Genomic DNA, 15,225 nt, shown 5'->3' with positions numbered 1-15,225 from the left:
TGAAGGGGCAATTTCTTACTGAATCCAATTTCTTTCGGAGCCAAAGAATTTCTGACTTGGATGGATTTATTTTGTATCCCGAGAAGGACCCGAACTTAGATATTATACGCATAAGTTTGGGTATATTCTTTCTTGTATTTGATAAATAAAGAAGTATATCGTCTGCGTAGAGGGCGATTTTTAATTCGTGCTTAGAAATTGTAATCCCTTGAAGAGACTGTCTAATTTTTATTGCCAGAGACTCTATGGCTAAGTCAAAAATAAGAGGAGACAGGGGGCAACCTTGTCGTGTTCCTCTTTGAATTTCGATATCTGGTGATAATAGATTGTTAACTATTAATTTGGTATAAGGATTTTTGTACAGATTTTTTATAAAACTGAGAAAGTTGCCTATGATTCCAAATTTGACAAAAGATGAAAATATATGGTTAAAGTGTACTGAGTCAAAGGCTTTTTCTGCGTCAATTGCAACTATTGCCAGATCTGGTTCGCCCCCCGTCTCCTCGTTGGTGAGAGACTTCCGAAAGAAATATTCTGTAGTTGTTAGTACTTCTCTGATTTTGGATGCTGAGTTGCGGAATTTAAGAAAACCCGCTTGATCTCTGTGTATGACCTGTGTTAGACCAGTTTGAAGCCTACTGGCTAAGATTGAAGTTAAAATTTTGTATTCCGAATTAAGAAGAGCTATCGGCCGGTAGGACTCCTTTCGTGTTGGGTCTTTTCCCCCTTTAAGCAACAAAGTTGTATAGGAGGCCGTGAAACTAGGTGGTATAACTTTACCCCTGATATAGAAATCATTGAATAAATTGCATAAATGTGGTACTATTTCAGGGGCTAGAATTTTATAGACCTCGTTTGGAAGCCCATCTGGGCCTGGCGCTTTATTTACCGACAGCTCTGAAATTGTTTTACTAACTTCTTCCTCTGATATTGGTTTATTTAGGTTAAGAATTATTTCCTCCGGAACTGTGGGGCAGGTTATTTTGCTCCAATATTTCTGAGCCTGAACCGCATCTGATGCCTTTATTGAATAGAGATCTTTGAAATAATTTGTAAAGACTTCTAAAATATCTTCTGATTTTGTATATAACAGGGAGTCTTGTTCTATTCTGTCAATAAGGGAAGGTTTTTTTTCCCCTTTAACTAATTTTGCAAGTAACTTGCCAGATTTGTTACCAAACCTATACAGTTTGGACTGAAATTTGAGGTCTTTATGAGTTTCTATAAGTAGCGCTAGAGCGTCTCTTTCATTTTTAGCTTTAATGTATCTAGACCAGTTAAAGGGTGTCTTGTGTAACAGATAGTGGTTATAAGAGTTTACTACGAATTGAGTCGCTTCTTTCTCTCTCTTTTTTAATTTGTTATTTAGCTTAGCGGCATAGGCAGTTATTTCTCCTCTCATGACTGCCTTTGCGGCACCCCAGAAGATTTCCGGTCTGTCAATATAGTCTATATTAAATTGTATGTATTCTTTAAATTTGTCGTTTAGATGTTTTTTGAATTTTATATCATTGGATAGGTAAAAAGGAAACCTGAATCTCGGTGAAGTTTTATTAGAACTGTTCGTTTGAATCTCGAGAAAAATCGGTGAATGGTCTGAGATAATTATGGATGTGATTCCTGCTTTTATATTTTTTGTGCAAAGCCTCTCATCCACTAGAAATAGGTCTATTCTAGATAGAGTTTTGTGTGCCCTTGAGAGACAGGTATAATCTAGAATATCAGGATTCTGGATTCGCCAAATGTCTTTGACTGATAGGTTCTGACAAAGGTTTTTAAATATTTTTGTTTCTAATTTATCTTTTTTGGATTTTAATTGTCTGTTATTATGTCTCATTCTGTCTAGGGGGGATTGGGGAGCCATATTGAAATCTCCTCCTACTATCAGGTAACCTTCCGAGTGAGATAATAGCATGGATTGTAATAGATCCCAATATTCATAGTCTAATTCATTAGGCGCATATATGTTGCACATTGTATATATTTGTTTGGCAATTCGAATTTTCAACACTACGAATCTCCCCTCCGGGTCACTTTTTGTCTGTAGCAACTCGTACTCTAATCTTTTGCCTATCATTATTGCCACCCCCCTTTTCCTTCTGTTACCGGGTGAAAAAAACAACTTCTTTTATCCATGAACCTTTTAGTTTCATTGTTTCTTCGTTATTTAAGTGTGTTTCTTGAAGAAACATAATATCAGCTTGTAATTTTCGCATATGGGAGACTATAGTTTTCCTTTTAATAGGAGTTGAAATTCCTCCAACATTCCAAGATATCACCTTAAATTTATCTAGTGACATAGTCAGTCAAATTGTAGGTTTAACTTGTATTTAGGAATACTTGGAAAAAGATAAGGGGGGGGCGAGCCGGAGGAAGGAGAAAGAGAGAGAGAAAGAGAGAGGAGAGAGGAAAAAAAAAAAAAAAAAAAAAAAGGATTTTTGGGTCTGGAACCTCTATTATATGGTTAGGAGGGGGAACCCACCTCCCTCTGATTGCCCTATCACGAAAGGGACCACTTTCTATAAATAGGATTCTTTCTTTTGAATCCATGACCATACTTTACAATAATTAAAACAGGAAAAAGAAATAAAAAACAAATAGTGAATGAAAGAATTGAACAAGGTACTATGATCTTTTTAAACCAGTAGACTCCTGCTGAAAAAAAAATTAACCTACGGGTTCTAGTCCTGCATAGAGGCGCTCTGCCTCTCTAGCATTGTCAAAAAAATGAATGTTATCTCCAACAGCTACTTTGAGTTTAGCAGGGTAAATTAGAGTGGCCCTGTAACCCTTTTGAATAAATTTTGAGCAAATGGGAGTTAAATCTCTCCTTTTTAAGGAGGTTTCCGCTGAGTAGTCTTGGAACACCAAGATTTTACTCCCGTCAATAATAATCGGTTGTTTTTTCCTGTACTGTTGCAACAGTTTCACTTTATCTAGATAATTTAGGAAACGGGCAATAACTGGTCTGGGTCTTCTGGAGATATTAGTGTCCATGTGAGGGGGGCCCACCCTGTGAACCCTTTCAATTATTATCTGAGAATCTGACATTTCCAAGAGTTGGCTTAGTGTTTCTGTTATAAATAGTGTTAGGTTCTCAAACTTTTTTGCTTCAGGTATGCCAATTATCCTTATGTTGTTTCTTCGGGACCGATTTTCTAGGTCTTCTAATCTCAATTGCATTTTTTGCAGTTTGGTTCCTGCGTCATCTAATTTAAGACCTTGAGAAACTGTGAGGTCTTCCAAGTCTGACACCCTTTGCTCTGCCTCTTGCAGTCTATTAGAGAACTGCTTAAATTCTTGTGATAATAAGTCTATATCATGCTTTATTTCAGATCTTAGGGTGTCAAACTTGGGGGACAAAGCCTCTGTTATATTGGTAACTAGATTTTGCAAATTTAATACCTCACTGCCTGGATTTAAATTACTTATAGCGTGTAATTCTGCTGTTATCTCAGTGTGGCCTTTGTTTTTTTTGTCTCTGTTTCTGCCTGCCATATTTGGGGATGTAATCTTTGAAGATGTGTTAAGAAACTTGTCCATGTGTTGGGTGAGGAGGTGAGGGAAAAAAAAATAATAATAATATATAATTGCTATTGGGGGGGATACCCCTGAATTGTGAGAAAAGTGAAGAAAAGAAAAAGAAGGATGTGTTACAATATACAAGTGAAGAAAAGAAAAAAAAAAAAGGGGAAAAAGAGGGTGTGAGGGGTGAGGGAAAAAAAACCAAGATATGTGATTTTTTTCTTTTTTTTCTTTTTTTTTTTATATAAAAAAATATAGGAGGGATTCAACCCTTAAGTGACTTTTATAGGAAAAGCTTCAAGATTGTGCTTATCAGATTATGGCAGTCAGGAACATTTCATAGAAAGGCCTTCTGGTCCTAAAAGCTGGGCCCACTACTTTTCCTTGTGCAAATGACTACACCCGTTTCCTACTGTTCGGGTGTGTTTATCCTTCTATACAAGAAGGAATTATATGGGTTGGGAGTGAGACTGCCCTCAGTTGCCTACTCTTTGAATTTGCTATTATCTACAGCCTTTAACAAAATTCTAAAATGCCTATCTTGAGTGGTGCTATTCGTTTGAAAAAATATCTAATGAGTATCTGGGATTAGAGTCTGGTCTCTGGAATATAGGTAGATACTTGTACTATATGCTCGGATTAACCCTAGCAATATTCGGGGTACTTCGGATTTAGTATCTGATTTCTAGGTAGGATAGAACCTGGTAATCTTCTATCCTATGCTTTAGGAAATTCTCAAAGACTAATTACTACAATTTATAGCCCCTTCTATTTTCCCCCTTCTTCTTCCCCTGCCCTATTGCCTACCCTTACAAGATAATCTTATATAAATGGTGATTAGTTTATATATAACATTCAGCTATGTAGGTCATTTTGTTTGTAGGGAATTTTGAAAAATGACCCAGCAGTTGGAGACCTTTATATATGTTGAAAACTTAACATGTATAATGCTGCACAGACATACTTTTTGTTTGAATATCCAAGTATGTCGTACGTTAATGAATAAGTTCAATACAAAGAAACACCAAAGCGACCTAATTCAGTGGTATGCAAAACTTAGGTGCCTTATCAAGGTTACAGGTGAGAAAAAAAAAAAAAAAAAAAGAGAGAAAAAAAGAAAAAAACAACCCTTTTCAGTAAAGCAGGCACTTTTCCTTCTCTCCCCTTATGAAAACCTTTAGTTCTGGCGTGTGTTTTTATGGAGCAAGAAAATTGTGACTGTTTATAATAGTTATATCACTTTTGAAAATTTATGGCTTAATGTCTGTCTTGGCTTAGACCTTGATTTTCCCTTGTTCCAATCCTTGCAGCCTTATTCTGAGGTATTAATAGTCCCAACCGCTATGGTTCTTTAATCTGTTATGGGTTAATTTCCTCCGGATAGCAACCACTATTGTAAGGTTTCTTCCCTGTAAAGATAGTTCTCGGACTTGAACATATGAGTTTCAGTCTAACCTGCAACACCATTACACTTATTGTTTCAAATCCCCTTTTGCAGCTTCTCTAAACATTTTTCAATGGAGTTGTCCCTTCAAAAACAGAGCTTTTTATAACAGTTCTTGGTGTATTACTCACCCTCCGGTGTCCTACAATCCCTGCGGTCTGAGGTTTGTCCTCCAATCTTTAACTCTTTTCTTTGCCCTTCCAGGAGGGAAGAGTCACACTTGAGATCTGGAGGGATTAACTTTTCTTAGTCCGCCGCCTCCCGCGCAGCAGCGATGGGGGAGAGGGGGTCCGATGGTCTCTTCCAGGCACAGCCCTGTAACGGTGTTGACTTTAGAGTAGCACGGCTTACTGGCTCCACAAGAAAAACTCCCGGCGTAGTTGCCGCAGCCTGCGCTCTCCTGCAGTGCCAGCTCAGCCGACTCTCGAAAACTCCTCCTCCCACGCAGCACCGGTGGGGGAGGAGGAGCTGCTGTCGGTACCTTTCCGAACTCCTGGTCTGGTCTGGGTAGAAATCCTCGGGCTTCACAGACCGGTAAGATGAATCTTGTGTTTCAACACCTGGAGGGGTAAAGGACAGCTAGGTACACCCGCGAAGCTGGAAAGAAAGGGGGGGAATGAAATACGATGATGTTGTGCTGCAGGCTTAAAAGTCTTTACAGGTGTGCTGTCTTAAAAAATTTTCAGCACTGCTTGTATAGTGACTTGTAAAGGTTCTCTTCTATAAATTTGGACTCCTGTTCAAATAAGTTCCCTTCAGAGACAGGGATTCCTCTCTTCAGTGGGATGGAGTTTCCACTGTGAATTCCGGCAGCGATAAAATTTGCCGTCCTAGTAGCAGTCCCCAGGTATGAGGGCTTGGCGCGTGGAAAACACCGCCAGGTGCTTGTGGCAGGAGAACACTCGCTCAGCTACCTGTGCTAAGCTCCTCCTCCGGAACTCCCAGAGCAAGCAATTTTAAGCAACTTTCTAATTTACTCCTTCTATCAATTGTTCTTTATTCTCTTTATTTAAAAAGCAGGAATGTAAAACTTAGTAGCCAGCCCATTTTTGGTTCAGCACCTTGGATAGCGCTTGCTTATTGGCATAACCTAGGTTCTGAACCAAAAATGGTCCTTCTCTTAAAGGGATACTAAACCCACATTTTTGTCTTTCATGATTCAGATAGAGCATGCAATTTTAAGCAACTTTCTAATTTACTCCTATTATCAATTTTTCTTCGTTCTCTTGCTATCTTTATTTAAAAAGCAGTAATGTAAGCATAGGAGCCGGCCCATTTTTGGTTCAGAACCTGGGTAGTGCTTGCTGATTGGTGGCTAAATCAGCATACCAATCAGCAAGCTCTACCCAGATGCTGAGCCAAAAATGGGCAGGCTCCTAACCTTACTTTACTGCATTTTCAAATAAAGATAGCAAGAGAACTAAGAAAAATTGATAAAAGGATTAAATTAGAAAGTGGCTTAGATTTGCATCCTCTATCTGAATCATGAAAGAAAAAGTTTGGGCTTAGTGTCCCTTTAAGCGTTACATTCCTGATTTTCAAATAAAGATACCAAGAAAACAAAGAAAATGTGATAATAGGAGTAAATTAGAAAGTTGCTTAAAATTGTATGCTCTTTCTGAATTATTGAGGGAAAAAATTGGGTTTAGTTTCCCTTTAATGAGAGAAACTTTTTTGTAAGGAACATTTTTATGCAAAAATGCTATTCTCTAAATTGTTTCATTTCATTTTTGCTTTACTGACTATTGATAACTATTGTATAACTTCAGTAAATGGCAAACTCAGGGATCTAATTAAGCTGCAATCCTTCTGGCTCCTGGGGGTGGGGGTTAAAACATGGAATTTACTTCACAAAAGCTCCCAACTTGTCACTACTACAAGATGCCTCAAAGAATTTTCAAAAGGAGAATTTCTAAAAGGTTCTGGATGTGAGATACCTACATTACAGTATAGTACTCCAAAAAATATTTCTTTCCATGCCAGTGAGTTTTTGATAATCAGGCCATATTCTTGTTAGAATCAATCATGTAAAAATTGTATGTCCTAATGAACTATAGTATGTAATTGTTTGGATTAAAATGTCCCTTTAAATGTGTTTTCAGAAAGTCAGTTGTTTAGTGGTTGTCTTATATGCTGCATTACTAATCAATAAATCTTTTTCTCCCTTTATTCTCTTTTGGTAGTTTGTTGTGATTGTGAGTATTGTGACCTTTAAACCTCTGACATATGATGACTACACATTTCCAACATGGGCACACTGGACTGGCTGGGGCATAGCACTGTCATCTATGATAATGGTGCCAGTCTATTTCCTCTACAAGTTTTTTACAGTGCGAGGATCTTTCAAACAGGTGAGAATCACTAAGTACCCGTGTCATAGGATGACCATACTGCCGCTTTAAGAAGGGACAAATATGAAAAATACATATGTTAGGGCTGTTTTCAAGGCTGCTTAAAGAAATGGTTTGTATAAGAACCCTGACATATGTATTTTTCATATGTGTCCTTTTTTAAAGCAGCAATATAGTCACCCTACCTTGTCATTAAACATAATGAGTGCGAAATTGCAAATGGTATAGAGGTTGAAATTCTCCAAATCCTAACGATTTGTCTTTGGGGAATATTGTTCTCAGTGTTGGGTTATTCGCTGATGCATCTGTTGGCAGATTGGTGAGCCTTGACCCATCCTCGCTCTTGAAGGACTAGACCTTTTTTGGAGGCTCCTTATATACTATGATTACACAATGGCCTCACCTATTTCACATCACCTTCTTATTTCAACTTGTCACATCACTATTAGTCCTAAATTGCCCCGTCCCAACTTTTTTGGAACGTGTTGCAGTCATCAGATTTGAAATGAGTGTATATGTTCAAAAATACATTAAATTCACAAAGTAAAACATGAAATAATGTGTTAATAACGTGTTTTCAATATAGTACAGGATCATTTGAAATTTCAAATGACTCTCTTTGTTTATTTTATTTTTGCATTTTCCCTACTGTCCCAACTTTTTCAGGATTGGGGTTGTATAATACTTTTAATAATAGTGAATATTTGCCTCATTAGCAAATCAATCTGTATGATCATTAAACATTAGTAGCTAATAGGAATTGTGCAGCTACTGAATGTCTATGTCTATGGTGTTAAAAAAGCAGCAGTAAGGTGTACATTATTTATATTTATTAGAACTTTTTTGCATTTGTATCTAATTTAGATTTAATCTTGATATAATACGTGAATAAAGGCTATTTTAGCTTAAAGGGACATGAAACCCAACATTTTTATTTTATAATTCCGATAGAACATACAATTGTAAACAACTAACCAATTTAATTTTATTATCTAATTTGCTTAGTTTTCGTGGTATCCTTTGTTGAAGGAGCAGTATTGCACTACTGGGAGATAGTTAAAACGCCAATGACAAGAGGCATATATGTCCAGCCACCAATCAGCTGCTTCTAAATCTACTTTTCAACAAAGGATACAAAGAGCACAAAATAAATTAGATACTAGAAATACATTGGAAAGTTATTTAAAATGACAGTCAACACCAAAATTGTTATTGTTTAAAAAGATAGATAACGCCTTAACTACCCATTCCCCAGCTTTGCACAACCAACATTGTTATATTAATATACTTTATAACATTTAAACCTCTAAGCCAAAAATGCAGGTGTGGGCACAGCACAAATATCACTGAAGCAAAAAGAGGAGACTTACCAAGCCCCAAATTCAGTATAAACAAACAATGTCCTCTAGCTTCTGAAATGTAAAATTTACCTTTTTTGTACAAACATGGGTCCAAAATCACAGAAACGTTTTGGGCTAAATCCTGCCCATGTTTGTCTCTAAGCCACTACAGGCCGCCTCTTATCTCAGTGCAATTTTATAGCTTTTCACAGCTAGACAGCGTTAGTTCATGTGTGTTATATAGATAACATTGTACTCACTCCCGTTGAGTTATTTATGAGTCAGAAGTGATTGGCTACAATGCAAGTCTTGAAAAAGCACTGAGATAAGTTGGCAGTCTGCAGAGGCTTAAATAAAAAGTAATCACACTTAGGCAGATGCAGCAAGCCTTGTGCTGAGTATGTGAGCACCATAACTCCCGTAACTGCCTGAAAATATTAACTAACACCTAACGCATGCGCAATATCTATCTAGCTGTCAACCGCAATCCCCCACCGCAATAACTAATGAAGTATATGAACCCCTAATCCGCCATTAACCCACATTGCAATGAACATAATAAAGTATATGAATCCCTAATCTGCCATTAACTTACATGGCAATGTGGGTGAAATGAGGATTAAGGGTTAATAGTTTAATTATTAGTTCCGATGTGGGTTTGATGGCGGATATCGGGATTTTACATGTCAGGTTTATTTTTGGGAGGCGGGTTATACTTTTACGGGAGAATTGACATTTATTTTTTATTTTCTTAGGTGCCGGCAGTTTTCAAAGTGCAGTAAGTCACTAGCGACTCCAGAAATTTGTATTTATACTCATTTTCTGGACATCGCTAGTTTATCCGACTTAAGGCACTTTGTGAACTGCCGGCGGGATTTATGTAATACCCCGATGTGCAAGGTGAAATTATGGACGACGGGGGTTTCAGCAGTTGCGCCGTATATGTAATCTTGCCCATTATATACAGGGAGTGCAGAATTATTAGGCAAGTTGTATTTTTGAGGATTAATTTTATTATTGAACAACAACCATGTTCTCAATGAACCCAAAAAACTCATTAATATCAAAGCTGAATATTTTTGGAAGTAGTTTTTAGTTTGTTTTTAGTTATAGCTATTTTAGGGGGATATCTGTGTGTGCAGGTGACTATTACTGTGCATAATTATTAGGCAACTTAACAAAAAACAAATATATACCCATTTCAATTATTTATTTTTACCAGTGAAACCAATATAACATCTCAACATTCACAAATATACATTTCTGACATTCAAAAACAAAACAAAAACAAATCAGTGACCAATATAGCCACCTTTCTTTGCAAGGACACTCAAAAGACTGCCATCCATGGATTCTGTCAGTGTTTTGATCTGTTCACCATCAACATTGCGTGCAGCAGCAACCACAGCCTCCCAGACACTGTTCAGAGAGGTGTACTGTTTTCCCTCCTTGTAAATCTCACATTTGATGATGGACCACAGGTTCTCAATGGGGTTCAGATCAGGTGAACAAGGAGGCCATGTCATTAGATTTTCTTCTTTTATACCCTTTCTTGCCAGCCACGCTGTGGAGTACTTGGACGCGTGTGATGGAGCATTGTCCTGCATGAAAATCATGTTTTTCTTGAAGGATGCAGACTTCTTCCTGTACCACTGCTTGAAGAAGGTGTCTTCCAGAAACTGGCAGTAGGACTGGAAGTTGAGCTTGACTCCATCCTCAACCCGAAAAGGCTCCACAAGCTCATCTTTGATGATACCAGCCCAAACCAGTACTCCACCTCCACCTTGCTGGCGTCTGAGTCGGACTGGAGCTCTCTGCCCTTTACCAATCCAGCCACGGGCCCATCCATCTGGCCCATCAAGACTCACTCTCATTTCATCAGTCCATAAAACCTTAGAAAAATCAGTCTTGAGATATTTCTTGGCCCAGTCTTGACGTTTCAGCTTGTGTGTCTTGTTCAGTGGTGGTCGTCTTTCAGCCTTTCTTACCTTGGCCATGTCTCTGAGTATTGCACACCTTGTGCTTTTGGGCACTCCAGTGATGTTGCAGCTTTGAAAAATTGGCCAAACTGGTGGCAAGTGGCATCTTGGCAGCTGCACGCTTGACTTTTCTCAGTTCATGGGCAGTTATTTTGCGCCTTGGTTTTTCCACACGCTTCTTGCGACCCTGTTGACTATTTTGAATGAAACGCTTGATTGTTCGATGATCACGCTTCAGAAGCTTTGCAATTTTAAGAGTGCTGCATCCCTCTGCAAGATATCTCACTATTTTTTACTTTTCTGAGCCTGTCAAGTCCTTCTTTTGACCCATTTTGCCAAAGGAAAGGAAGTTGCCTAATAATTATGCACACCTGATATAGGGTGTTGATGTCATTAGACCACACCCCTTCTCATTACAGAGATGCACATCACCTAATATGCTTAATTGGTAGTAGGCTTTCGAGCCTATACAGCTTGGAGTAAGACAACATGCATAAAGAGGATGATGTGGTCAAAATACTCATTTGCCTAATAATTCTGCACTCACTGTAAGTTTTTCTCGCCATTAAATGGACTTTCTAAATATACCATTATTTTCATCATATCATATCATTTACTATAAAAAAATTATAAAATAGGATGACATTTTTTAAAAAAACACACTTTTTCTAACTTTGACCCCCAAAATCTGTTACACATCTACAACCACCAAAAAACACTCATTCAAAATAGTTTCTAAATTTTGTCCTGAGTTTCGAAATACCCAATTTTTACATGTTCTTTGCTTTTTTTGTAAGTTATAGGGCAATAAATACAAGTAGCACTTTGCTATTTCCAAACCATTTTTGTAAAAAAAAATTAAAGTTGCATTGGAACATTGATATCTTTCAGGAAGCCCTGAATAACCTTCACATGTATATATATATATTTTTAGTAGACAACCCAAAGTATTGATCTATGCCAATTTTGGTATATTTCATGCCACCATTTCACCAGTAAATGCGGTCAAACTTTTTCACAAACTTTTTCACAAACTTTAGGTATCTCACTGAAATTATTTACAAACAGTGTGTGCAATTATGGCACAAATGGTTGTAAATGCTTCTCTGGGACCCCCTTTGTTCAGAAAGAGCAGATATTTATAGCTTTGGCATTACATTTTGGTAATTAGAAGGCCCCTAAATGCCGCTGGGCACCACACTTATGCCCAGCAGTGAAGGGGTTAATAAGGTAGCTTGTAGAGAGCTTGTAGGTTTAATTTTAGCTTTAGTGTAGTGTAGTAGACAACCATTTTGGTATATTTCATGCCACAATTTCTCCGCCAAATTCGATCAAATAAAAAAAATCGTTAACTTTTTCACTAACTTTAGGTTTCTCACTGAAATTATTTACAAACAGCTTGTGCAATTATGGCATACATGGTTGTAAATGCTTCTCTGGGATCCCCTTTGTTGAGAAATAGCAGACATATATGGCTTTGGCGTTGCTTTTTTGGTAATTAGAAGGCCGCCAAATGTAAAGTGACCATACGTACTGGTTTTAACAGTACAGTACTGTTTTTTTGGACATTGGTCTGGTTAGTCGTGAGATGTAACCAGTATAGTTTAGAACTACAAAATAAAAAATTATTAATTTATCAAAAGATTGCGTACATCAATCCTTGATAAACCAACCTTAAATCAATTTTATTAATTTAACCTAGTTTTAGTTTTATCTTACAAGACGGTCCTCGTTGTTGGATCTCGGCAATACTCGGCATTCAGCACACGCACTATCACTACATTGTGGAGACTCTTCAATAATACTACCATGCATTAAATACAGCCTGACCGTGGGAACTCGATAATGCCGTCATCACACAGAGTCTGCCAAAATCGACCAATTTGGTGTTAGCTTTGAACTAGAAAAGGCCCTCCACAGCACAGGACAGGCACCAGTGATCTGGTGTCTTCGGACTGTGACACTGGCCCTCAGAGCTCTGTGCTCTCTTGGTTACTCAAGCTTTTGGCTCCGCCGTTTTCACAGCACACCTTGCTTCTTCGACAGGATCTGATGACTTTGCCCCTTTGGACCAGGATCGATGCCTTTGCCCCTTTAGACCAGGACCGGCGTCTTCGCCCCCCTCAATCCTGGACCGGTGACTTTGCCCCCTCAAATCAAGATCGACATCCGTTAAAGTTTGTAATAATTGTTTATTTTTTTGGACACCCATGGCACCAAAACGACGAAAGTCGTCTTCAATGACGAGTTAAAATCGAAATATACATTCATCAAAGCAAGTACTAATAATGACAATAGTGAGGTGGAATGTGTAAAATGCAGAAGTGTATTTTCTATTGCAAACAGTGGAAAAACCGACATTGAAAACCACATACAAGCAGTCAAACATAAACGTGTTGTCTCTGCAGCAATTGCAAGTACGAGTGTGACATCATATTTTAAGAGACAACTATTTGAAGATGCTGAAAGAAAACTAGCTGCAGCTGAAGGTTTATGGGCGTACCACACAGTAATGCATAATCACTCATTCCGATCAATGTATTGTACCTGCAAACTGATTAAAACATGTTTTGATGCCTGGTTTACATGTTCTAGAACAAAATGCTAGGCAATAGTTACTGATGTGCTGGTGCCTTATGCGAAACAGTTATTGGAAGAGGATTTAGATGCTGCAAATTTTATTTCCATTTATTCGGATGCATCAAACCACAAGGAAGTAAAGTTGATTCCCATAATATTAAGATATTTTTCATACCAGTCTGGAATAGAGATTTGCCAGGGGAAACATCTGACATAGTTACTGATTATATTTTGGAAGTGTTAAAAAGTATCGTTTAGATACCAAGGTACTTGGATTTTGTGCTGACAACACCAATGCTAACTTTGGAGGAATGCAAAGAAGTTGGAAAAATTATCGCCTAGATTACAAGTTTTGCGTTAGGAGGGGTGCGGTGCTAACGAGCAGTTTATGCTCACCGCTCACTTACAGACAGCGCTGGTATTACGGGTTTTTAGAAACCCGGCGTTAACCGCAAAAAAGTGAGCGAAGAGCAAAATTTAGCTCCACATCTCACCTCAATACCTGCGCTGCTTACGTTAGCGGTGAGCTGGCTAAACGTGCTCGAGCACGATTTCCCCATAGGAATCAATGGGGGAGAGCCGGTTGGAAAAAAAAAACTAACACCTGCAAAAAAGCAGCGTAAAGCTCCTAACGCAGCTCCATTTATTCCTATGGGGAAATAAAAGTTATGTCTACACCTAACACCCTAACATGAACCCTGAGTCTAAACACCCCTAATCTTAAACTTATTAACCCCTAATCTGCAGCCCCGACATCGCAGACACCTACATTATATTAGTAACCCCTAATCTGCCGCTCCGGACACCGCCGCCACCTACATTATAGTTATGAACCCCTAATCTGCTGCCCCCAACATCACCGAACCCTACGTTATATTTAACCCCTAATCTGCCGCCCCCAATGTCGCCGCAACCTAACTACATTTATTAACCCCTAATCTGCCACCCACAACGCCGCCACCACTATAATAAAGTTATTAACCCCTAAACCTAAGTCTAACGCTAACCCTAACCCCACCTAACTTGAATATAATTTAAATAAATCTAAATAAAATTACTACAATTAACTAAATAATTCCTATTTAAAACTAAATACTTACCTATAAAATAAACCCTAAACTAGCTACAATATAACTAATAGTTACATTGTAGCTATTTCAGGGTTTATTTTCATTTTACAGGCAAGTTTGTATTTATTTTAAATAGGTAGAATAGTTAGAATAGTAAAACAAAAGTACAAGTAGTACTTATATTAACTATAACTTATAGTAGTTATATTGTAGCTAGTTTAGGGTTTATTTTATAGGTAAGTATTTAGTTTTAAATAGGAATAATTTAGTTAATTGTAGTAATTTTATTTAGATTTATTGTAATTATATTTAAGTTAGGGGGGGTTAGGGTTAGACTTAGGTTTAGGGGTTAATACATTTAATATAGTGGCGGCAATGTTGGGGGCGGCAGATTAGGGGTTAATAAATGTAGGTAGATGGCAGCGATGTTAGGGACGGCAGATTAGGGGTTAATTTAAGACCGCTGCTTCTTAACTTCTGAAGGCTCGCGCGGCAACAGGTGTATAGGGCCCCATCCGCTGCTTCATAAATTGACCCCATAGGCTTGAAGGTACATAACATCTGCTTAAAAATGTATTTGAAAGAGAATACAATTTTAAACAACTTTTCAATTTACTTCTGTTGCTTTACTCTCTTGGTATCCTTTATTTAGAACCATTTTTACTTGGTTACTTAATGTGTTCAGCTAGCTCACAGTAGTGCATTGCTGCTCCTTTAGCAAAGGATACCAAGAGAATGAAGCACATTAGATAATAGAAGTAAATTGGAAAGTTGCTTAACATTTTATGTTCTATCTGAATCATGAAAGGAAAATGTTGGGTTTCATCTGGATGTCGATTACCATGGTCGTGCTAACTCCCTTTCCCCATAGACTTTTATGGGGGCATGCTACAAAAGCTGTTCTGGCTTTCACTTGTGCGCTAACCCAAAGATGTC

At 37.9% G+C, this 15,225-nt stretch overlaps 1 protein-coding gene across 1 annotated transcript in view; it reads left to right on the top strand.

The window, feature by feature from the left end:
* SLC6A2 (solute carrier family 6 member 2) overlaps positions 1–15,225 on the top strand; it is a 249,464-nt gene that overhangs the window by 226,622 nt on the left and 7,617 nt on the right. Inside the window, exon 13 of the mRNA XM_053699566.1 lies at positions 7,153–7,320. Coding sequence (XP_053555541.1) covers positions 7,153–7,320 — 168 coding nt within the window. The remainder of the gene's footprint in view (positions 1–7,152; positions 7,321–15,225) is intronic.

This window comes from Bombina bombina, chromosome 1 (assembly GCF_027579735.1).
Source record: "Bombina bombina isolate aBomBom1 chromosome 1, aBomBom1.pri, whole genome shotgun sequence".
Lineage (NCBI taxonomy): Eukaryota > Metazoa > Chordata > Amphibia > Anura > Bombinatoridae > Bombina > Bombina bombina.
Note: the sequence above shows the minus strand (reverse complement) of the source record. Positions and strands in the feature narration are given on the sequence as shown.